Source organism: Xenopus tropicalis, chromosome 9 (genome assembly GCF_000004195.4).
Source record: "Xenopus tropicalis strain Nigerian chromosome 9, UCB_Xtro_10.0, whole genome shotgun sequence".
Taxonomy (NCBI): Eukaryota; Metazoa; Chordata; class Amphibia; order Anura; family Pipidae; genus Xenopus; species Xenopus tropicalis.
The window spans coordinates 84,304,278-84,329,622 of NC_030685.2; the positions used below are offsets into that span (position 1 = coordinate 84,304,278).

At 47.5% G+C, this 25,345-nt stretch overlaps 1 protein-coding gene across 2 annotated transcripts in view; it reads left to right on the forward strand.

The window, feature by feature from the left end:
* The window catches only part of zranb3 (zinc finger RAN-binding domain containing 3), a 158,324-nt gene that overhangs the window by 128,160 nt on the left and 4,819 nt on the right, over positions 1-25,345 (forward strand). For both annotated transcript variants that reach the window (XM_031892934.1, XM_031892935.1), the window contains 5 exons: positions 1,656-2,136; positions 5,875-6,090; positions 7,853-7,944; positions 9,492-9,593; positions 14,260-14,402. In XM_031892934.1, coding sequence (XP_031748794.1) covers positions 1,656-2,136; positions 5,875-6,090; positions 7,853-7,944; positions 9,492-9,593; positions 14,260-14,402 — 1,034 coding nt within the window. The remainder of the gene's footprint in view (positions 1-1,655; positions 2,137-5,874; positions 6,091-7,852; positions 7,945-9,491; positions 9,594-14,259; positions 14,403-25,345) is intronic.

Genomic DNA, 25,345 nt, shown 5'->3' on the forward strand with positions numbered 1-25,345 from the left:
TTACGCCGCATTCTCCTGGAACAGGGTCGTTTATAATCAAGATAAAAAGGCCTTATTTGTGCCTGATAACAATGTGTAATGTATGGGAAATGAAAAAGGGTTTTTGAAAAAATGTTAATTTCTTTTCTAGTTATTTTTTGTGCCTGTGCGGAGAAAAGTACTTGCTGATACTCTAGCGACTGGGTATTTCCTTTCTATCCTGTTCTTTAAAGGGGCAGTTTACCTTAAAGGAAAGGCTAATAAAGAATTAATCTCAGGCTGCAGACATACCTTTAGTTCTCTCAATAGTGCCCTTAAGTCTCCCCGTATTTCTCTCGTTTAGATGATCAGAAGCCTCATAGGAAAAAAAAAACGCTGAGATCTGTAAAAAAAGTTCCCATAATGCCTCACTCATGCACCGAGACCAAGGCCGGTGTACATGCTCAGTGTGTAAGACTATGAGTCAGCTTCCTGCTGATTGGCTCAGATCCACATTCCTAAGGGGGGGGAGCTGGAGAGTTCTTAGCATTCTTGAGGGAGAGGAGAGAGCTGCGTGTCTCTGGCACAGGAAAACAAAGAGACAACAAATCCTGTTTCTTTTGATAGAGAGCGTTTCTGTGAGGGCTTATGGCTGTATTACATAGACCTTTCTAATAAAGCTTACTTAGTTTTTACTTTTCCTTCTCCTTTAATACTGTCAGTATGATGTTGACAGGGGCATTCTGAGACAAATGCTGCAGCCGGGCCCTTGGGTTCCACTATTACCATCAACCCTGCTCTGGGGAAGTATGGGGGGGGCCAGGAAGTGTCTTCAGGAATGTGAATGGTGCAGCGGCCGAGGGGGCCACATGCTTTAGAAATCACTTTAGTTCCCCTTTATAGAGTATGAGATATATGGGGTTTCATTTTCTCAGGCTTGGGGGGGGGGGGGAATGTTTCTGCGGCTCATATTGAGCTACAAAGGCAAGCGACAGCAGGAAGTCAAACAGCCAAAAATTATCTCTGTACCATAACATTTTCCTGCTGAGCCGTGCTTAGTCCCGGGGAATACCAATGTAGGACTCATTTTATGGCCTGTGAGTGAACTTAGGGCCTTGTTCCCTTTAGTGCCATGCCTTCAGCATTCTATTAGTGATTGGGTACAGCCCTAATGATGGCAAGCAGACTATAACACAGCAGGAAGGCCGTGGCTATGTGATACAGAAGGCTGCGTGCAGGCAAACCACAGAACCATGGAGATCTAGGTAAGGCTGAAACTGCAGGCTGAATCAGTTACGTCTTTATATAAGCTATGGCAACAAAGCAAAGGAGAAATGATTATCTCTTATCTAGTATAAATAAATCTAAAGCAACTGGACTTGTTAAGTAATCATTGACGACGTTTCACTACTCATCCGAGCAGCTTCTGACGAAGCTGCTCGGATGAGTAGTGAAACGTCTTCAATGATTACTTAACAAGTCCAGTTGCTTTAGATGTATTTATACTAGATATACCATGACCTGGATGAATGAAAACCTTCATAGTCATATTCAGCTCTTAATACTTCAGTTGGGCACAAAATGGAAAAATATTGGGATAATAGCCCTTTACATACAGGAGACTATTGATTGTCTTTCTTGGTGTGTATTGTGGTTTATTTTGTACATTGGACATTTAATGTTTTCTTCTGTTTCAGTTTGAAAAGGAGAAGCAGCACGATATCCGCACGTTCTTTTCACCCAAACCGGACGCAGAAAAGAAGCGCAAGAGAGTGGTGGATGAGGGAACCAGTGAGCAGAAAATGGAGGAACGGGACCCAGAGCAAGTGTTCAGCACCAGTAGCAATGCAGACTTGCCGGAAGGCACCGAGGTGCTCGATGTTGATGCTCTGTATCCAGATGAGGACTTTGAGCAAGAGGCCAAAAAAGTCCGACCCACGGGGACCCAAACGCCTAAAAACATTCTCCCAAAGAAGAGGAAATCTTGGAGCGGCAAACCCTCTGCCTTGTTCTCTTCTCCAAGGGCACGTGGCCTTTCCGAAAACACTCCCCTGTCCCCTCAAAGGCCCCCGGCGTCAGACAAGCTTTGGGACTGCATTGCTTGCACTTATACCAATAACGCCTTGTTACCCTACTGCGAAATATGTGAGAGCCCCAGATCCAAACGATCCAAACGGGGTAAGTACTGGGAGAATGGTGCATGTTAATGGGAGATTATGCGCCCATAATTAAGTATAATTGCATTTTTTACACAGACCTGATAAAATAAACCACAGTGTTTTTGCTCCCAGTATAATGCAGCCCTTCCTATACCTTGTTCCATTGTGCAGTGAGGGATTCTGGGACTTGAAATCCCTTTATTTTCCACAAAATATGTGCATCACACACTGTGAAAAACAGATGGACTTCAAATCCCAGAGTCCATCTTTTTATAATGGAACAAGGTAAAGGAGGGGTTGCCAAACACTAAACCGAAGGGGGGTTGGGTAATGGTTTGTAACATGTCCTCCTTTCAGTCTGTGTAAAAAAAAACACATTTATATTTATTTCTAGAAAATCAAATGTTTATACAACTTTTTTTTTCACGAGCCCAATGAGCTCATGTAAGGTGGGTGTACTTTCCCTTATATGGAAAATGAACGTGTATGTTGGCTTAGATATTCTGTCCAGTTTGTGTTTTGCCAGGGGAAAAGCTACTTCAATATCCTCCAATGCAACTCTGCCCCCGGTGGTCACATTAATATGAATTCATATATGAAAAATGGTTTGAGTCAGCAACTTTTGAACGGAGCACCTTTTAGGAATGTTGGTACCTTTATTACTCAGCAAGGAAATATTTTAGTTGCAAAAAATCCATCATTTTTCAGGAAAAAGCTTTTTTAGGTTATTTTCTTACTCTGTTCAATTGCCCTGGCACCCTGTGGTTTCTCTCCTAGGTTAGGGCATCTAGTGATGCCCACCATTCCCATTTGTTGAGGGCCCTAACTCCTTTGATCGGTGATTTCCAGTATTGAGTTTGCCAGCAGTACAGTACCCAGCTTTACCTCTACAGGTTGGTACCCAGTAGCCAAAAGGGTAACTCCCTAACCTATCAGTACAGCCCTGGGCATTCAGCTCTATGCATGTTGCAGATGGTCACAGATACCACCAGCAACAACTGTATGTTCCATGCCTTTGGCCAATCCAAATCCTTAAAATCGGGTGGCTTTTTGTCACATAAACACGGAAAGCTAAGAGAAACTTCTGCCTTAATGACAAGCACATTGAGGCACAAGTAACTGGATCACACTTTCTCCCACCTGTGAGTTTCAGCCAAAACCTAACTGAATAAGTTCAATGGAAGCATTGTGATTGGACGTCTGTGACTGTACTACCCTCAGGGGTTTAAATGCCGGGAAATCTGCCGGGAACTGAAGAAGCCACTTGGATGAGCGGTGAAACGTTTTCAAGAATGAACTGTTATGATGCTTGTGTTGCTCTCCAAGTCTTTTTACATTTGACAGTGGCTCACGAGTAAGAAAGGTTGGGGACCCCTGGGTTAGGTATTCGGCCAAATCTTTCACAAAGGATTTGGGGTTTGACCGGATCCTAAAGTAGTGGCTTCGGTGTTAAAGTAAATGTGTGCCAGTTTGGTTGGACACTGCTGCCTGTACCAAGCTTTTAGCCTGTTCCCTAGTTCAGGAGAGGTGACACCAAGCCTATGCCAGTTACAGATCTCTTTTTCGAGCCCCTAACCCTTCGGGAAGATAAACATATTTAATGTGTGCCTATTTAAACGCGTGTCCATTATACTATTGACCCCCTGCCTCTGCTCTCTACATTGTTATGTTCCAGTCATTCTGCAGGGCCCCTATGGCTACCAACAACAATATTTGACTCCGAAGGTTCCCCCAAGTTCGCTCTTTTGGAGACCAGCGCGTTGTTTCAGTTACTTACTGTATACTGTATATGGGCCTTTTTATTGCCTATTTATTTTCCCAACAGACCAATACTGTAACAGGGCAACCATGTTATTTTTGCTGAAACTTTCCTGTTTTTTTAGCAAAATGCCTGCCCCACCGGATCCATTTCCCCGACTGCGCAGAAATCACACAAGGTTATGCATATTTCAAATGTGTATTTTGCAGGGGGATAAAATCCGCACCTGAACATCAGCCCCGTGAATGTGTCTCCTCTCCTCAAAGTGAAAGGTGCCAATTTCTGTCAGCAACGTATGTTCAGCGCTCCTATGGCATGGCATTAAGCTGGCACAAATGGACATTTCTGATTAATGTCAGCGGGATGCGAATTCAACGGACAGGAGTGCAGGTCCCGTTTCCATGGCAGCAAATAAGCCTGACATCCATAGCCATGCTGGGTTTTATTTTATTTTTTTTTTATTATTATTTTTTTTTTTCTCCTTTCTGGAGACTTATGATCAAAAGGGCAATGAAATTATATATTTCCAGTTCTTTCGCAGGCTAATGATGCCGCGTCTACATTACATGCCAGCCTCCCACCAAGTCCCACGTTCAATGAGATGAAGTTTGCTCAGCTTAGAAGTTTAAAGGTCTTTTTAGGGAAGGATATCCAGGAGCAAATATTGACTCGCACAAAGGGATATGAAGCGCTCGGTGATTATATAATGCAGCATTGTCTCGTAATGCTCCTTATATTCATTTTCTTCTTTCCTTGAATAGCCCTTTTATATCCTTAGGCCTTTAATTTACCTCTCTAGGTAACAAAAAATACTAGTACTCATCTATCCCTTATCCGGAAATCTGTTATCCAGAAAGTTCCAAATTACGGAAAGGACATCTGCCATAGACTCCATTATAAGCAAATAATTCTAATTTTAAAAAATGTATATTTTCTCTGTAATAATAAAACAGTACCTGTACTTGATCCCAACTAAGATATAATTACCCCTTATTGGGGGCAGAACAGCCCTATTGGGTTTATTTAATGGTTAAATGATTCCCTTTTCTCTGTAATAATAAAACAGTACCTGTACTTGATCCCAACTAAGATATAATTACCCCTTATTGGGGCAGAACAGTCCTATTGGGTTTATTTAATGGTTAAATGATTCCCTTTTCTCTGTAATAATAAAACAGTGCCTGTACTTGATCCCAACTAAGATATAATTACCCCTTATTGGGGCAGAACAGCCCTATTGGGTTTATTTAATGGTTAAATGATTCCCTTTTCTCTGTAATAATAAAACAGTACCTGTACTTGATCCCAACTAAGATATAATTACCCCCTTATTGGGGCAGAACAGCCCTATTGGGTTTATTTAATGGTTAAATGATTCCCTTTTCTCTGTAATAATAAAACAGTACCTGTACTTGATCCCAACTAAGATATAATTACCCCTTATTGGGGCAGAACAGTCCTATTGGGTTTATTTAATGGTTAAATGATTCCCTTTTCTCTGTAATAATAACAATAAAATTTATGAGAAATTCACAGAGAAATCGTTTTTGGCTGCCGGGGTCAGTGACCCCCTTTTGAAAGCTGTAAAGATGTAGAAGTGGAAGGCAAATATTTTAAAAACTATAAACAGTAAATGAAGACCAATTGCAAAGTTGCTAAGAATAGGACATCCTATGACATACTAAAAGTTAATATAAAGGTGACCCCCCCCCCGCCCACCATTAAGACATTAGTGCTAGTGAATGCATTGGTCATTGTTCCTTGGCAATACTCGTCTAGTGGCCAATCAAAACCCCCATTTTGCCAAGAACTACTTTTTTTCTGCATTTAGCCGTAAAGTGAGCACCTTACACTACTATTTTGTCCTGTAGAAATGCCTTGGTTGGAGGTTTGGCGCCGGGCCATCCCGGCAGCTGGAACTTAATAAAAGCTGACATTTGCTTCTCCCTTATTATACCCATGACTTTATATCTCCACCTTGTGTTTCTCCGAGGGCAGGTCCCGAGACCAGGAAAGGAGCCGTCGGTGGCGACTGCAATGAAGAGGAGAAAGAAAATGAAAGAGTGGAGCGTGTGGGTAATGAGATTCTCAGCGGCGCTCAGCAGGACGCGGCCCCCTCTCCCACTAGCGACTTACAGAGGGATCATTTAATAAACATGGAAAATAACAAGTGGGAAGCCCACCCCGGGGAGACATCAGCAGCTACTGAGCCAGGTAACGCTCACTGTACAACTTTCTCCTCTGCTGGGGTGACTAAATGTTCAATTGATAGAGCAGCCTCCTATTGGATAACGTTCCTTTCTATCTCCCTCTCCGGCTGGGGAATGATTTTGCAGCCTTCTACAGTCTGTTTAATTAACCTTTTTATAACTTTCTTTTTTTTCCCTTGTCGCAACATGTTGCCAGGTTATGGTTTCCAGCAGGTAATTGCCCCCAGAGTGGCAACACTAACACGGAAAGTGACTCTGCTAATCCATTTCTGGATCCAAGCAATGGCCGCCCCTTTTAGGAAGGGGTTACATTTCTGCATTAAACCTGCTTGCCCCCCTGTGTTGCAGTCTCGGTCATGATCTTCCCCTCCCGTTTCCCCGGCGCAGCTCCTCTCTCCCTCTCTATCCTCTCTCTCTTGCCCTCTATTTCTCTCTCTTTCTTTCAAATCAAATCAAATGAGCTTTATTGGCAGGACCAAATACATTTAGCATTGCCAAAGCAGGTAGAGGGTGTAATGGGTGGGGTTAGGGGGTCAGTAAATGGGTCCCTGTCTCTCGCAGTCTATGACAGTCAGTTATGTATTGTGCTGCCATTGTTACTGTTGGTGCCTCCTCTCCCAGTTGGATGCAGAGTTTTCTCTCTTCTTCTATAGAAGTGAAGTCGGATGTGATGGGAAAGTCTCTCTCTATGTTTCTCCCTCACTCTCTCCCTCTCTCTCTCTCTTTCTCTCACTTTTTCTCCCTCACTCTCTCCCTCTCTCTTTCCCTCTCTATCCCTTTCAAATCAAATCAAATCAAATGAGCTTTATTGGCAGGACCAAATACATTTAGCATTGCCAATCAGGCAGAGGGTGTAATGGGTGGGGTTAGGGGGTCAGTATATGGAAATTGGGGGGGGGTTAAGGAGTGAGGTTATGCTGAGGTTATGTCCCCATATACTGACCCCATAACCCCACCCCTTAAACCCCCCAATTTCCATATACTGACCCCCCCCCTAACCCCACCCATTACACCCTCTGCATGATTGGCAATGCTAAATGTATTTGGTCCTGCCAATAATGCTCATTTGATTTGATTTGATTTATGCTTCTCTCTCTCTCTCTAACTCCCTCTCTCTATCTCCCTCACTCTGTCTCTCTCTATCTCTCTTTCTCTATCTTCCCCTCTCTCTCTCTCTCCCTCCCTCTCTCTTTCTGTGTCTCCCTCTCTCTCTCTATCTCTCTTTCCCTATCTTCCTCTCTCTCCCTCTCTCTCTCTCCCTCCCTCCCTCTCTCTTTCTCTTTCTGTGTCTCCCTCTCTCTCTCTCTCTCTCTCTCTCTTTTTTTCTCTGTCTTCCTCTCTCTCTCTCTCTCTCTCTCTCCCTCCCTCTCTCTTTCTGTGTCTCCCTCTCTATCTCTCTTTCTCTATCTTCCTCTCTCTCCCTCCCTCCCTCTCTCTTTCTCTTTCTGTGTCTCCCTCTCTCTCTCTATCTCTTTTTCTCTGTCTTCCTCTCTCTCTCTCCCTCCCTCTCTCTTTCCTTTTCTGTGTCTCCCTCTCTGTCTCCCTCTCTCTTTCTCTGGCTTCCTCTCACTCTCTCTTTCTCTTTCTGTGTCTTCCTCTCTCTCCCTCCCTTTCCTCTCTCATTCTCTCACTTCTTGCCCTCCCACCCCTTCTCCCTCGCTCCTTCTACTAAAATCCTGTCCCTAGTGGCTGCCTGCCCTGTATACAGAAGCCCACATCCATACCGACTGTCCTACATATTGTGTGTGTTTTTTTTTTTTTTGCAGAACATTGTGAGAACTCTGTTTGTTTCCCAGTTTATGATGGATTAATGTTCTGCGCCAGCAAGCATACTGATAGGATCTATTTATATAGCAAGGTATGTTCACAGGCTGGAAATAAAACCCAGCCAGATTATAGGAATAAGGAATAAGACTTGAAGGGGCAGACCTGGTTATTATTTCATTGATATCTGCAGGCCAGTTGGCCGGTTGTTGTACAGAGAAGATTAACTGTGCCTTTTGAGGACACCGTTAGCTTCTTGTTTTCACTGTTTCTTATAAAAAAGACTGGAAAACTACATATTGTTGGAGGCTTTTTGCTTTGCACACCACAGGCCTGTTGAGCCTTTGCAGTGCACCTATTATTTAATGTCAGTGGCCACAGTAAATGCTATTTATAGGGGTTATTGATGGAACGGCTCTGCATTAACATCCCATTTAGCATTCACATGCAAAGCATTTCCATGGCTGTGACCAGAAGTTATTGGTGTGTGGGTGTAAAACCTATATGTCATCCTTTAAAGTAAATAAAGGAAAAAATCACCAGGATTGCTGCTAGCACTTATCCCTGCCAATTAAAATTTCGCCCCCCACCACCTTTTTCAGTAGCCATGCAAGTGGGGGCGGGGGTTGAATGAAATGATTCGCATTTAGCAATATCTGATCTGTTAGACTTCCAGCATCTGTCATGGCATTGTCTGACGCCAGAGGCACCCCCAGTAGCTCAGAGGGGTACAGCCCAACTTGGTCCCCAAACATTTTCATTAGATTCCCTTCTTGGTACCTCCCATTATTCATATTAAAAATAACATGACTTGGGGAATATTCTTATTCATATGTTTTATTTCAGTGTAATGCAACAAATGAGCAGGTAGAACCTACCTCCGTGTACTCTTGTCTTTAGCATTCCATAAATCAGTAAATCAGCAGATTTTATTGATCAGTTTGATTTATTTGAACACTGGCCATATATATACACACCAGTGACTGTTAGAGAATTAGCAAAAACCGTTCCAGCCTTGCACTTTCCTACCAGACCTTTTGTGTTCCTCCCCAGTGCCATCTCCTGCATTTCTCACCTTCTCCCACCACTCCTGATGTTTTTACTGCCATTGTTTCAATCTAACAATGAACACAACAGGTTTAAAGGGATTCTGTCATGATTTTTATAGGGCACTTTTTATTTCTAAATGACACTGTTACACAGCAAATAATTCCCTCTGCCATTTAACCTTTTATTCTTGAACCAACAAATGTATTTGTAGCTGTAATATTGGTGTGTAGGCGCCATCTCAGTGCCTTGTGCCTGAGTCTGAGCTTTCAGCCAGCACTACACATTAGAACTGCTTTCAGCTAACCTATTGTTTCTCCTACTCCCATGTAACTGGAGGAGTCCCAAGCCGGACTTGGATTTCTTACTATTGAGTGCTATTCTGATACCTACTGGGAGCTGCTATCTTGCTCCCTTCCCATTGTTCTGCTGATCGGCTGCTGGGACACCGCTTCCTAGTCTTGATCTCTTACTCTCTCCCCTTCCCTTTCTCTGTCACCTTATATATCACTTTCTTGGCCCTTCCTTCCACCCCCACATTTGTTTTCTGTTTTTCTTTTTTGTTGTGTTCTAAATATGCATTTGCTGTTTTAGGAAGGGGAACCCATGAATTGTAATTTCATCCCCTTGGACATCAGATTAGACAATTGGGATGATTTACCTGAAGCTCTGCAACAGAAACCTAACAGATCTATGGTAAGATATAATGTCTTTAATTCTGTATCTGATTAGTTCAATTGGCAGAACCATTCTCCAATTAAAGGTGGCCAAACATGGTAAAATCCACTCGCTTGGTGAGGTCACCAGGAGAAGCGGACCTTCTCCCGATATCCCCACCCTACGGGTGGGCGACATTGGGCAAATTTGGTTGTTTGGTCCTGAGTCCAAATGATCGAATAAGAACGATGGGTAAAGGCGTTATTGGTTCATGGACCGCATCAATGAACCAATGTGTTCCCTAATCTGACGGAAAAATGAAACCTGCCCGATTGAGATCTGCCCCAGTGTCGGACAGGTAGGCCCATCGTTCGTGCCCATACCCGGGCAGATAAGCTTCCAAATCGGCCTAAAGGACCAATATAGACAGCTGGAATCGGCCGTGTATGGCCACCTTACGAGTAGGGTGTAAATGTGCCCACAAAACCCACGTCCATATTCCAGTTGGCTCCTTCTGTTTATTGTTATAATCACACACTTTATCCTGCCAGCCTCCCCTTCCAGTTGGCCTGGTCTCAAGTTAAACACCATTGGATTCCTGATGAGGGGGGTATTATCATTTCTATTATAATTTATTACACACTTGTGGCTACGCAGGCAGGACAATTTATGAGGCATGTTGCCCTGGTGCCTCGGGGAAAGCAGCAACAATTTATTTCTTCCTCTATTTTTAAAATAGACCTTATCCACTGTGCATTTTGAAATCTATATGAATGTCTTTTCAGCTATTGATTTCATATTTCTAAATGTCAGGCTAGACTGCCCTTGGACACAGTTTATTTCTCACCCCGCTTATTCTGGGAAACATTAGTGCGGGGGGATATCTGTATGCTGTGTGGTGCCATCCTAACATGGTTTAGAATTCCTTGGGAAAACATCTTTTATTGGGTTACACTAAAGCAAAGCAAGCATCACAATAAGGCCCAAAGCTGCCTCTGGGGCAGGGCTCTTTTAAAGCCCCCAAAATTAAGCAGGAACCCCGTTAATCCATAGTAAGGTTACAAACACAGACATCCGGCATTTTGACTAAGTACTAAGAATATCTAGGGCCCCACCCAAACCTTGCTTCAAGTTGTGCTTCTCGGAGTGTCTAGGACAGAAAAAGGCATTCTACCCAAATTTGTTTCTAGGTTGCCTATAGGCTGGCCCACCCCCAGCCAGTGTTGGACTGGGACCCCAGGGGCCCACCAGAAAACCTTAGACCCTAGGGCCACTCTCGAAACTATTTTTCCTCCTTTCCCCACTCAACCTCTTTATTCTCCCAGTCTCTTTTATTTACATCTATTCCTCCATCTACTTCTCCTCTTTCTTCCCATTCAGAAATAGGGAATGACCATGAAACAGGCCAATTGGATAGGAGCAGGAGGGCCCCAGCCAAAGCACCGAGGCCCCCTAGGGGCACCCAGATCAGCCCCAGCCAAAGCACCGAGGCCCTCTAGGGGCACCCAGCTCAGCCCCAGCCAAAGCACCGAGGCCCCCTAGGGGCACCCAGATCAGCCCCAGCCAAAGCACCGAGGCCCCCTAGGGGCACCCAGATCAGCCCCAGCCAAAGCACCGAGGCCCCCTAGGGGCACCCAGCTCAGCCCCAGCCAAAGCACCAACGCCCCCTAGGGGCACCCAGATCAGCCCCAGCCAAAGCACCGAGGCCCCCTAGGGGCACCCAGCTCAGCCCCAGCCAAAGCACCGAGGCCCTCTAGGGGCACCCAGCTCAGCCGCAGCCAAAGCACCAACACCCCCTAGGGGCACCCAGCTCAGCCCCAGCCAAAGCACCAAGGCCCCCTAGGGGCACCCTGCTCAGCCCCAGCCAAAGCACCAAGGCCCCCTAGGGGCACCCTGCTCAGCCCCAGCCAAAGCACCGAGGCCCCCTAGGGGCAACCAGCTCAGCCCTAGCCAAAGCACCGAGGCCCCCTAGGGGCACCCAGCTCAGCCCCAGCCAAAGCACCGAGGCCCCCTAGGGGCACCCAGCTCAGCCCCAGCCAAAGCACCGAGGTCCCCTAGGGGCACCCAGCTCAGCCCCAGCCAAAGCACCGAGGCCCCCTAGGGGCACCCAGCTCAGCCCCAGCCAAAGCACCAAGGTCCCCTAGGGGCACCCAGCTCAGCCCCCAGCCAAAGCACCAAGGCCCCCTAGGGGCACCCAGCTCAGCCCCAGCCAAAGCACCAAGGCCCCCTAGGGGCACCCAGCTCAGCCCCAGCCAAAGCACCGAGGCCCCCTAGGGGCACCCAGCTCAGCCCCAGCCAAAGCACAGAGGCCCCCTAGGGGCAACCTAGGTAAAACACGAACATTCTTTCAAAGTAGTGTTTAATAAATCAAATAACAATACAATTATATCTAAATAGAGGACATATTGGCTGTTTAACATTTATGCTGTGCATGTTGGTTTGTGCAGAAGTTGCGGTGCCTTCGGAGCTGCAATGAGCTTTGCCCCCCATGTCGGCTGCCATCCCTGCAATGGTTAACTATTGTGCTAAGAATAAATCTGGGGGGAAGAAAAACGCCGGTGGAGATCTTTAAGAATATAAAAAGCTTCAATCTGGTGCAGACAGATGCTTTTCCATAAATACACGAAAAAGAAATTGCCATTTCTAACAGTGATACATTTCTAAAATGGCACCGTGGAAAACGCTTCCTCCCAATTGCAGGCAGCTTCTCCCTAATGATACGTCTCTCCGGCAGTCTCCTCACTCACAGTCTGCAAAACTTTCCCTTTCCCCCGGTGCCTGGGCATATGGTATGTGTATGAGATATTCCAGCCTGACCGACACACAGTGTCCGGCTCCCGGGGGTGCCGTATGGGCAGCTAATGTCAAATATAAATACCAATTCTCATTCTTGAGTGTTGCTTGCAGGTTACATTTGCAGAAACACACGCACCTTTAATGACCCTATATATAGAAGTTGTTTCTTCTTTTTTTTTTTCTATTGAAACATTTTCTGCATATTCAGACGAGCGGTGTTAACTTTTGCCAGTGCTGAAAATAAGGGTGAGATCTGCTCCTTTAGCTGATTCTAACACCTACTTATTTCTGTGGTTGCAAATGCCAAGGAAGCTAATTTCTTCTCTCCTTCTCATTCGCAGTATTAGTAGCTGTGATACTTCATCAATATTCATTGCCTTTTGGTGTAACCTCTTATCTGCCAAGTCCCACGCTCATCTACCCCAATATCCAGTAAATAGAATTGGCCGCGTTAGAGCTTAGACTGAATGGTAGGCAGTCAGATAGATCGACATAGATTGATAGAGGCACAGACAGACAGGTGGGGAGTACATAGGTGCATAGAGATAAATACAATTTAGGACATTTACCCAGATCTGTGTCAGCTTTAGCCTATACCAGGAATCCTTATGCTTAAGAATTTTATGTCACCGTGCAATTCTGTGACCTATATAAAAACATCAGTCCAGTAATGCTGTGCGTCCGTAACCCTGTGCTGCCTTCTCATATCCTTATTAGTTCTTTGTAACATTCTTATCATTTACAGTAGGGGGTACATTATCCCTTATAACACATGAGTGATACTCAGAGTTCCCTGTATAACTCAGCCTGCAGCCTTGTGCCTTTATATGGGGGGCACAGAACCCCTCAGTGACTGCTAATATCCTTATCATTTACAGTAGGGGGTACATTATCCCTTATAATACATGAGTGATACTCAGAGTTCCCTGTATAACTCAGCCTGCAGCCTTGTGCCTTTATATGGGCACAGAACCCCTCAGTGACTGCTAATATCCTTATCATTTACAGTAGGGGGTACAGTATCCCTTATAATACATGAGTGATACTCAGAGTTCCCTGTATAACTCAGCCTGCAGCCTTGTGCCTTTATATGGGGGGCACAGAACCCCTCAGTGACTGCTAATATCCTTATCATTTACAGTAGGGGGTACATTATCCCTTATAATACATGAGTGATACTCAGAGTTCCCTGTATAACTCAGCCTGCAGCCTTGTGCCTTTATATGGGCACAGAACCCCTCAGTGACTGCTAATATCCTTATAATTTACAGTAGGGGGTACATTATCCCTTATAATACATGAGTGATACTCAGAGTTCCCTGTATAACTCAGCCTGCAGCCTTGTGCCTTTATATGGGCACAGAACCCCTCAGTGACTGCTAATATCCTTATCATTTACAGTAGGGGGTACATTATCCCTTATAATACATGAGTGATACTCAGAGTTCCCTGTATAACTCAGCCTGCAGCCTTGTGCCTTTATATGGGCACAGAACCCCTCAGTGACTGCTAATATCCTTATCATTTACAGTAGGGGGTACATTATCCCTTATAATACATGAGTGATACTCAGAGTTCCCTGTATAACTCAGCCTGCAGCCTTGTGCCTTTATATGGGGGGCACAGAACCCCTCAGTGACTGCTAATATCCTTATCATTTACAGTAGGGGGTACATTATCCCATATATAATAATATAGGTGGAATGCAGGAAAGCCCAGGTTGGGCACACACATTTACTTGTTATTTAGACACAAACTAACAGATTGCTCTCTCTCTTATAACACAATACAATACCTTTCTGTAAATGCCGCAGTTCTTTTGGGGCAGATCCCACTGCTCGCTCCCCACCGGCTTCTACTAATTTCCTAACATTTTTTTTTTCATTTTTATCCCTTCACTTAACTCTAGATTTTAAGGTTTGTGAGAGAATGGAACAGTTTGACAGCCATGAAGCAGAGGATAATCCGAAAAAGTGGCCTAATATTTGGCAGCCCCGCCGCGGCCCTGGGAGACCTCTCCAAACAGCAGCAGAAAGCCGGCAGCACCAAGAGGTACGAATTAACTTTCCTCTCCCCACTTTTCCGACTTTTTACGACCGGAGGAAAGGGGCCTTGAAGAATTAATGTTCTGAGCGGCTCGGCGGTAGGCTGCAGACTTCTCCGAAGAGCCGGCATTAACCTTATTGTGCGGCTGAGATTACGGCTGCCGGTGATTGCGCACTGGAACGTCTCGCTCCCTCTGTGTCGCAAACCTAAAGCAATAAATACAGTGTTTGCTGGGGAAGAAAAGAAAAGCCGGATTCATATAATCATCCCGTGTTGTAAATGTATCTCCTAAGGAAGCATAAAATGGGGAATAAAACTAGTTGCACTCTTTTCCCTTGCACGGCACCGAGGAAATTCAATTAGTCAGAACTATATAGATATGTTTGTAATGTTCTTGTTTTTGTATTTTATTTGTTTGTGCGGAGGCATTTGTTATACTGGTAATAATCAGCTGGGGCCCCCAGCTCTCCCAGTGTCTACTGAATGGTTTGCCTCAGGGCTGGATCTCTATGATAAGTGGGGAATGAGTTACAGTAAGTGATATTCTCTCTCTCAGTCTGTCTGTCTGGCAGTTTGTTTATCCCCACGAGATGCTCTCGAAATTCTCTCGCTTCAGTTTTACTTCTTTTTTACTACTTCTTTACATCTTCTTTATTTGGCCCTTTCTTACATGGCAGCCAACTAAATTGTGGGAATGGGATAGGGACCTTAGATTGTAAGCTCACTGGGGCAGGGATTGATGGGAATGGGATAGGGACCTTAGATTGTAAGCTCACTGGGGCAGGGACTGATGGGAATGGGATAGGGACCTTAGATTGTAAGCTCACTGGGGCAGGGACTGATGGGAATGGGATAGGGACCTTAGATTGTAAGCTCACTGGGGCAGGGACTGATGGGAATGTGATAGGGACCTTAGATTGTAAGCTCACTGGGGCAGGGACTGATGGGAATGGGATAGGGACCTTAGATTGTAAGCTCACTGGGGCAGGGACTGATGGGAATGTGATAAGGACCTTAGATTGTAAGCTCACTGGGGCAGGGACTGATGGGAATGTGATAGGGACCTTAGATCGTAAGCTCACTGGGGCAGGGACTGATGGGAATGTGATAAGGACCTTAGATTGTAAGCTCACTGGGGCAGGGACTGATGGGAATGTGATAGGGACCTTAGATTGTAAGCTCACTGGGGCAGGGACTGATGGGAATGTGATAGGGACCTTAGATTGTAAGCTCACTGGGGCAGGGACTGATGGGAATGTGATAGGGACCTTAGATTGTAAGCTCACTGGGGCAGGGACTGATGGGAATGTGATAGGGACCTTAGATTGTAAGCTCACTGGGGCAGGGACTGATGGGAATGGGATAGGGACCTTAGATTGTAAGCTCACTGGGGCAGGGACTGATGGGAATGGGATAGGGACCTTAGATTGTAAGCTCACTGGGGCAGGGACTGATGGGAATGTGATAGGGGCCTTAGATTGTAAGCTCACTGGGGCAGGGACTGATGGGAATGTGATAGGGGCCTTAGATCGTAAGCTCACTGGGGCAGGGGCTGATGGGATTGTGCAACATAATTTACTTGACTCTCCTGCCCACACTCCCTGCCTCCCCTTTCCATACTCCCTGCCACCCCTACCCACACTCCCTGCCTCCCCTTTCCATACTCCCTGCCACCCCCTGCCCACACTCCCTGCCTCCCCTGTCCACACTCCCTGCCTCCCCTGCCCACACTCCCTGCCACCCCTGCCCACACTCCCTGCCTCCCCTGTCCACACTCCCTGCCTCCCCTGTCCACACTCCCTGCCTCCCCTGCCCACACTCCCTGCCACCCCTACCCACACTCCCTGCCTCCCCTTGCCCACACTCCCTGCCTCCCCTGCCCACACTCCCTGCCACCCCTACCCACACTCCCTGCCTCCCCTGTCCATACTCCCTGCCACCCCCTGCCCACACTCCCTGCCTCCCCTGCCCACACTCCCTGTCTCCCCTGCCCACACTCCCTGTCTCCCCTGCCCACACTCCCTGCCACCCCTACCCACACTCCCTGCCTCCCCTTGCCCACACTCCCTGCCTCCCCTGCCCACACTCCCTGCCACCCCTACCCACACTCCCTGCCTCCCCTGCCCACACTCCCTGCCTCCCCTGTCCATACTCCCTGCCACCCCCTGCCCACACTCCCTGCCTCCCCTGCCCACACTCCCTGTCTCCCCTGCCCACACTCCCTGCCTCCCCTGCCCACACTCCCTGCCACCCCTGCCCACACTCCCTGTCTCCCCTGCCCAAACTCCCTGCCACCCCCTGCCCACACTCCCTGCCCCCCCTGCCCACACTCCCTGTCTCCCCTGCCCACACTCCCTGTCTCCCCTGCCCACACTCCCTGCCACCCCTGCCCACACTCCCTGCCACCCCTGCCCACACTCCCTGCCACCCCTGCCCACACTCCCTGCCTCCCCTGTCCACACTCCCTGCCACCCCCTGCCCACACTCCCTGCCTCCCCTGCCCACACTCCCTGCCTCCCCTGCCCACACTCCCTGCCACCCCTGCCCACACTCCCTGTCTCCCCTGCCCACACTCCCTGCCACCCCTGCCCACACTCCCTGTCTCCCCTGCCCACACTCCCTGCCACCCCCTGCCCACACTCCCTGCCTCCCCTGCCCACACTCCCTGCCTCCCCTGCCCACACTCCCTGCCACCCCTGCCCACACTCCCTGCCTCCCCTGCCCACACTCCCTGCCTCCCCTGTCCATACTCCCTGCCACCCCCTGCCCACACTCCCTGTCTCCCCTGCCCACACTCCCTGCCACCCCCTGCCCACACTCCCTGCCTCCCCTGCCCACACTCCCTGCCTCCCCTGTCCACACTCCCTGCCACCCCCTGCCCACACTCCCTGCCTCCCCTGCCCACACTCCCTGCCTCCCCTGCCCACACTCCCTGTCTCCCCTGCCCCCTCGCCATACAGACGCCGCGTGTAAGAGCACGTGTGACGGCGCTAAAGATGTCACTTTACATATGGAAGCTGATGTGAGCGCTAAACGCACAGGGGTGATGAAGGCTCTGTCACACCTATTAGCACCTTTGGGCGCTGCTTGTGCTGCTGTCACTCTCACTGAATCACGTTCCTCTCACCTGCGCTGATTCCCGTGCGACTCCGGGGCGGAGCCTCAATTACAAAAAAAAGCCAAATTTTTCCAAATAAATAATAGTTTCTAATCAGTTCCTAATTGTAAGTAAATGTCCATATGCAGTTACATTATTATGGGATATTCTCCATGGTTAGCGTTACTGCTAGGGATGCACCGAATGCACAGTGATAGGGTCCGGCCCAACCCTCAATCCTTTGGGAAATAATCGCTAAATACCAAACCCAATACTAATTTGCATATGCAGATTGGGATAAGGGTCAAAGGGAACCACACGTAAAGCTTGCTGTATAAAATGTTCAAGTCACGTGATTTTGAGGATTCGGTTCGGCCGGAGACATGGATTTGGCCCAATCTGAATCTTACTGATAAAGGCAGACTCCTGATTGGGTGTCTCCCTAACTGTAAGGCTGCCTATTTGCTATGCAGGAGAATTCACCAATCAGAGGTTTCCTTGGCAAGGTGCTCTACATCCCTCCTATTCCATGGCAGTGAGATGCCCCCCAGGCACCAGTATCGGATCCAGTGGCCCAACCACACTTTTCTGCCACGTTCCTTGCGCATTTAGTACTGTAAACATGAAAATATAATGAGGGATTTACAGTCGCTAATTAGGCCTCACGTAGAAATGAATCAGGTAATGAGGACAAGCAAACCGTATGTATATTCTTATTATCCCCCCAGTACCCCGCCGCCCCCCCTAGGGGTCACCCACATGCTGTAACCATGGTTTCCGCATCTCAGAACTCACTTCCGTGTTCTTATTGAAATCACGGTGCAGCCTTTCATTAGTATGAATAGATTATGTCTCACTCGGGGGCACCATCTGGGGGGGCCGGGGGGGTTATATATACTGTATATACTGATGCCTGTCTGCCCATTGTCCTATCACAATGCGGTGGGAGTGCACTGGGGGTGCTGTCTATAGATGATTTACATTAGGGGGTGCTGTCTATAGATGATTTACATTAGGGGGGTGCTGTCTATAGATGATTTACATTAGGGGGTGCTGTCTATAGATGATTTACATTAGGGGGTGCTGTCTATAGATGATTTACATTAGGGGGTGCTGTCTATAGATGATTTACATTAGGGGGTGCTGTCTATAGATGATTTACATTAGGGGGGTGCTGTCTATAGATGATTTACATTAGGGGGGTGCTGTCTATAGATGATTTACATTAGGGGGGTGCTGTCTATAGATGATTTACATTAGGGGGTGCTGTCTATAGATGATTTACATTAGGGGGTGCTGTCTATAGATGATTTACATTAGGGGGGTGCTGTCTATAGATGATTTACATTAGGGGGGTGCTGTCTATAGATGATTTACATTAGGGGGTGCTGTCTATAGAGGATTTCCATTAGGGGGGTGCTGTCTATAGATGATTTCCATTAGGGGGGTGCTGTCTATAGATGATTTCCATTAGGGGGGTGCTGTCTATAGATGATTTACATTAGGGGGGTGCTGTCTATAGATGATTTCCATTAGGGGGGTGCTGTCTATAGATGATTTACATTAGGGGGGTGCTGTCTATAGATGATTTCCATTAGGGGGGTGCTGTCTATAGATGATTTACATTAGGGGGGTGCTGTCTATAGATGATTTCCATTAGGGGGGTGCTGTCTATAGATGATTTACATTAGGGGGGTGCTGTCTATAGATGATTTACATTAGGGGGGTGCTGTCTATAGATGATTTACATTAGGGGGGTGCTGTCTATAGATGATTTACATTAGGGGGTGCTGTCTATAGATGATTTACATTAGGGGGTGCTGTCTATAGATGATTTACATTAGGGGGGTGCTGTCTATAGATGATTTACATTAGGGGGGTGCTGTCTATAGATGATTTACATTAGGGGGTGCTGTCTATAGAGGATTTCCATTAGGGGGGTGCTGTCTATAGATGATTTCCATTAGGGGGGTGCTGTCTATAGATGATTTCCATTAGGGGGGTGCTGTCTATAGATGATTTACATTAGGGGGGTGCTGTCTATAGATGATTTCCATTAGGGGGGTGCTGTCTATAGATGATTTACATTAGGGGGGTGCTGTCTATAGATGATTTACATTAGGGGGGTGCTTCTAGCTGTTTTACCAGGAGAAAAGTAGGGCAGTTTATCAGTGTTTTTCAACCTTTTTTGGGCAAAGGCACACTTGTTTCATGAAAAAAATCACGAGGCACACCACCATTAGAAAATGTTAAAAAATTTAACTCTGTGCCCAGCAGCAGTGCCCCCCTAGTACATTGGTGCCAAGAGCAGTGCCCCCCTAGTACACTGGTGCCCAGCAGCAGTGCCCCCCTAGTACATTGGTGCCCAGCAGCTGTGCCCCCCTAGTACATTGGTGCCAAGAGCAGTGCCCCCCTAGTACATTGGTGCCAAGAGCAGTGCCCCCCTAGTACATTGGTGCCCTGCCTACGGCACACCAGGCAACATCTCGCGGCACACTAGTGTGCCGCGGAACAGTGGTTGAAAAACGCTGGTTTATATTACATTGCACTCACGGGGCTCAAGGAACCATTGAGGAGGGCAACCAGGGGCAGTAGGTTCCCTATGGGGCAGTTAAAACCATTCTGTTGCATTTTATTTCCATGCTGCCTTATAGATATGAATGGAAGCCGCGGTCTATCTATCGGCAGACACAGTTGGATGCCGTTACAAAGCCTGACTGGATCCTTGTGATTTCCATAGGCTTATTGGGTCACTGCAATGCAGATCCCAGCCGTGCCGGAGGTAAGAACGCTCACTAACAGCCTTATTGGCAGCTCTTAGAGCCCATGGGATCCTCTCGGATCAGCCCCGTGGCCCCGTCTCTGAGCCGCCCCAGTCAGGGCCTTTCAGGCTGTTATGATCCGTTCCCTTATCTGTCTCCGGCCACAGTTAGGCTGCTAAAAGCTCCTTGGTGCGCGTGGCTGAATCTTCCCTTTGAAATGCCCAAGCCGGCATGGGAAGCTTCAGAAACTTTCATTTCTCCTGAAATTGACTGAATCGCTACAATTTGAACCCGACTGGAAGCCAATTTAGTTAGTGTGTGATTTGTGAAGGCGATTGGTCACACCTGAGCTCATCGGCGATTGATACAAAAGGGATGGGGGTTCTTCCTAATTAAATCAAGTCGTTTCATTTTTATTATTCTTTCCAAAAAAAAAAAAGACACTTTTTCTGCTTGGAAGCTGTGAATTAGATGTGAAGGGAAATGAGAAAACAATATATATATTTATACATTGCAAACTGTAAGACAAATAAAGCACAAATAGATGAAATAAGATTAGAACTTGGACTTTTAACCAATCCAGAGTGGGATTTAACCAATTGTCTGTGTGGAGGTTACGTAATAGAACTGGAAATGGGTGGGATGTCCCCGATGTAGAACTTGTATATGAGAATGGGGAGGCTACATGGTAGAGCTGGGCATGGGTGGGATGTCCCTGATGTAGAACTTGTATATGAGAATGTGGAGGCTACATGGTAGAGCTGGGCATGGGTGGGATGTCCCTGATGTAGAACTTGTATATGAGAATGGGGAGGCTACATGGTAGAGCTGGGCATGGGTGGGATGTTCCTGATGTAGAACTTGTATATGAGAATGGGGAGGCTACATGGTAGAGCTGGGCATGGGTGGGATGTCCCTGATGTAGAACTTGTATATGAGAATGGGGAGGCTACATGGTAGAGCTGGGCATGGGTGGGATGTTCCTGATGTAGAACTTGTATATGAGAATGTGGAGGCTACATGGTAGAGCTGGGCATGGGTGGGATGTTCCTAATGTAGAACTTGTATATGAGAATGTGGAGGCTACATGGTAGAGCTGGGCACGGGTGGGATGTCCCTGATGTAGAACTTGTATATGAGAATGTGGAGGCTACATGGTAGAGCTGGGCACGGGTGGGATGTCCCCAATGTAGAACTTGTATATGAGAATGTGGAGGCTACATGGTAGAGCTGGGAATGGGTGGGATGTCCCTGATGTAGAACTTGTATATGAGAATGTGGAGGCTACATGGTAGAGCTGGGCACGGGTGGGATGTTCCTGATGTAGAACTTGTATATGAGAATTTGGAGGCTACATGGTAGAGCTGGGAATGGGTGGGATGTCCCTGATGTAGAACTTGTATATGAGAATGTGGAGGCTACATGGTAGAGCTGGGCACGGGTAGGATGTCCCCGATGTAGAACTTGTATATGAGAATGTGGAGGCTACATGGTAGAGCTGGGAATGGGTGGGATGTTCCTGATGTAGAACTTGTATATGAGAATGTGGAGGCTACATGGTAGAGCTGGGCACGGGTGGGATGTCCCCAATGTAGAACTTGTATATGAGAATGTGGAGGCTACATGGTAGAGCTGGGCACGGGTGGGATGTCCCCGATGTAGAACTTGTATATGAGAATGTGGAGGCTACATGGTAGAGCTGGGAATGGGTGGGATGTCCCTGATGTAGAACTTGTATATGAGAATGTGGAGGCTACATGGTAGAGCTGGGCATGGGTGGGATGTTCCTGATGTAGAACTTGTATATGAGAATTTGGAGGCTACATGGTAGAGCTGGGAATGGGTGGGATGTCCCTGATGTAGAACTTGTATATGAGAATGTGGAGGCTACATGGTAGAGCTGGGCACGGGTGGGATGTCCCCGATGTAGAACTTGTATATGAGAATGTGGAGGCTACATGGTAGAGCTGGGAATGGGTGGGATGTTCCTGATGTAGAACTTGTATATGAGAATGTGGAGGCTACATGGTAGAGCTGGGAATGGGTGGGATGTTCCTGATGTAGAACTTGTATATGAGAATGTGGAGGCTACATGGTAGGGCTGGGAATGGGTGGGATGTTCCTGATGTAGAACTTGTATATGAGAATGTGGAGGCTACATGGTAGAGCTGGGAATGGGTGGGATGTTCCTGATGTAGAACTTGTATATGAGAATGTGGAGGCTACATGGTAGAGCTGGGCACGGGTGGGATGTCCCTGATGTAGAACTTGTATGTGACAATGTGGAGGCTACATGGTAGGGCTGGGCATGGGTGGGATGTCCCCGATGTAGAACTTGTATATGAGAATGTGGAGGCTACATGGTAGAGCTGGGCATGGGTGGGATGTCCCCGATGTAGAACTTGTATATGAGAATGTGGAGGCTACATGGAACTGTTATGCACGGATATAATGTAGGGCTTGTATAGGTGCGACATCTTGGCCAACATGGGCAGGTGTCCCATGCTACACAGGGCCACAGGGGAATGGACCTAATATGGGACTTGTCTGTAGCAGAATCCTTTCAGCAAGATTTGGATTGAACAAAACTGGTCACCAAAAGGGAGACGAATACTCTTTATTTTACGTGTGTGTGGCCCCGGGGAGAGGGACCTTTGTGGGACCGGGTAGGATTAGCTGCTTCCTGTCCCTACAGAGATATTGCCCTAGTCTGGGAAGGAGACAGGGACACATAGGGGGGGATTTTGGTTTTTGGGAGGAATTTGAGTCAGAATGTTTGCTTGGCAGTTAGGCTCAGATTTAAATATGCAAATGAGGGTTTAAATTGGGTTAGTAATTAGGCAGCTCGTTTGTGTAACATTCGCTGATACATTTGGCGCATCTCTGGGTTCTACACATTCCAATATAGCACCTGTACCCGAGTGATAAGGGGGGTCTGTAGCTCCTGTACCCCCAATTAGCTTGTGTGGGGGGGGGCAGCTTTATCAGCTCTGTACCCCCAATTAGCTTGTGTGGGGGGGGGCAGCTTTATCAGCTCTGTGCCCCCCATTTAGCTTGTGTGGGGGGGGCAGCTTTATCAGCTCTGTACCCCCCAATTAGCTTGTGTGGGGGGGGCAGCTTTATCAGCTCTGTGCCCCCCATTTAGCTTGTGTGGGGGCAGCTCCATCAGCTCTGTGCCCCCCAGTTAGATTGTGTGGGGGCAGCTCCATCAGCTCTGTGCCCCCCAGTTAGCTTGTGTGGGGGGGGGGGCAGCTCCATCAGCTCTGTACCCCCCAATTAGCTTGTGTGGGGGGGGGGCAGCTCCATCAGCTCCGTACCCCCCAATTAGCTTGTGTGGGGGGGGGGGGGCAGCTCCATCAGCTCTGTGCCCCCCAATTAGCTTGTGTGTCCCCCCCCCCCATTGCAGAGAAGCCCCAATAGGCACCTGTGTGTATGTCTCTGTAGGGCACATAAGCCTCAGCCCAGTAGGGGGCAGTAGATTACATGTAACAGACAAGGGCCTTGTTCTATGATTATGGTCGGAATGACAGACTCAGTCCCATTGGGCCATATTTAGTTTCTCAGAGATGAGAGGTTTGAGCGAGCAGCCAATCCCAGCTCACAGCTAAATGCTTACTTGCCCTTTATCCAATCAAAGACATTCCCTGATTATCCATTTGCATTTATCCCATATATACTAATTAGAGATGGACACGGAATGTATTGTTATCATTTCCCCCTCCTGTATCTACAGACAGAGGCTGCTCGGTGTACTTGCCCTTTAATTTAACCCCCGGAGCGGTGTTTGGATTTGAACCTGTTCTAACACTGTATTTTACTGCATTGCTGGCGCTGCAGCCATAACCCAGCAGGGGGGGGTGTTGTTTTGCTGCTCTCCCACGCTCGCTGAGTACAGCCCATACACCTCTCCCGTATATATATATATTCCCTGCAGCACAGACCCATGGGAAGCGGCACAGCCCATACACCTCTCCCGTATATATATATATATATATATATTCCCTGCAGCACAGACCCATGGGAAGCGGCACAGCCCATACACCTCTCCCGTATATATATATATTCCCTGCAGCACAGACCCATGGGAAGCGGCACAGCCCATACACCTCTCCCGTATATATATATTCCCTGCAGCACAGACCCATGGGAAGCGGCACAGCCCATACACCTCTCCCGTATATATATATTCCCTGCAGCACAGACCCATGGGAAGCGGCACAGCCCATACACCTCTCCCGTATATATATATATATATTCCCTGCAGCACAGACCCATGGGAAGCGGCACAGCCCATACACCTCTCCCGTATATATATATATATATTCCCTGCAGCACAGACCCATGGGAAGCGGCACAGCCCATACACCTCTCCCGTATATATATATATATATTCCCTGCAGCACAGACCCATGGGAAGCGGCACAGCCCATACACCTCTCCCGTATATATATATATATATATATATATATATATTCCCTGCAGCACAGACCCATGGGAAGCGGCACAGCCCATACACCTCTCCCGTATATATATATATTCCCTGCAGCACAGACCCATGGGAAGCGGCACAGCCCATACACCTCTCCCGTATATATATATTCCCTGCAGCACAGACCCATGGGAAGCGGCACAGCCCATACACCTCTCCCGTATATATATATTCCCTGCAGCACAGACCCATGGGAAGCGGCACAGCCCATACACCTCTCCCGTATATATATATTCCCTGCAGCACAGACCCATGGGAAGCGGCACAGCCCATACACCTCTCCCGTATATATATATATATATTCCCTGCAGCACAGACCCATGGGAAGCGGCACAGCCCATACACCTCTCCCGTATATATATATATATATTCCCTGCAGCACAGACCCATGGGAAGCGGCACAGCCCATACACCTCTCCCGTATATATATATATTCCCTGCAGCACAGACCCATGGGAAGCGGCACAGCCCATACACCTCTCCCGTATATATATATATTCCCTGCAGCACAGACCCATGGGAAGCGGCACAGCCGCACTGAGAGCGAGTGGGGATTGTGGGAGTCACCTCAGATGCCACCGGGTAACGGCAAGCAAACCGG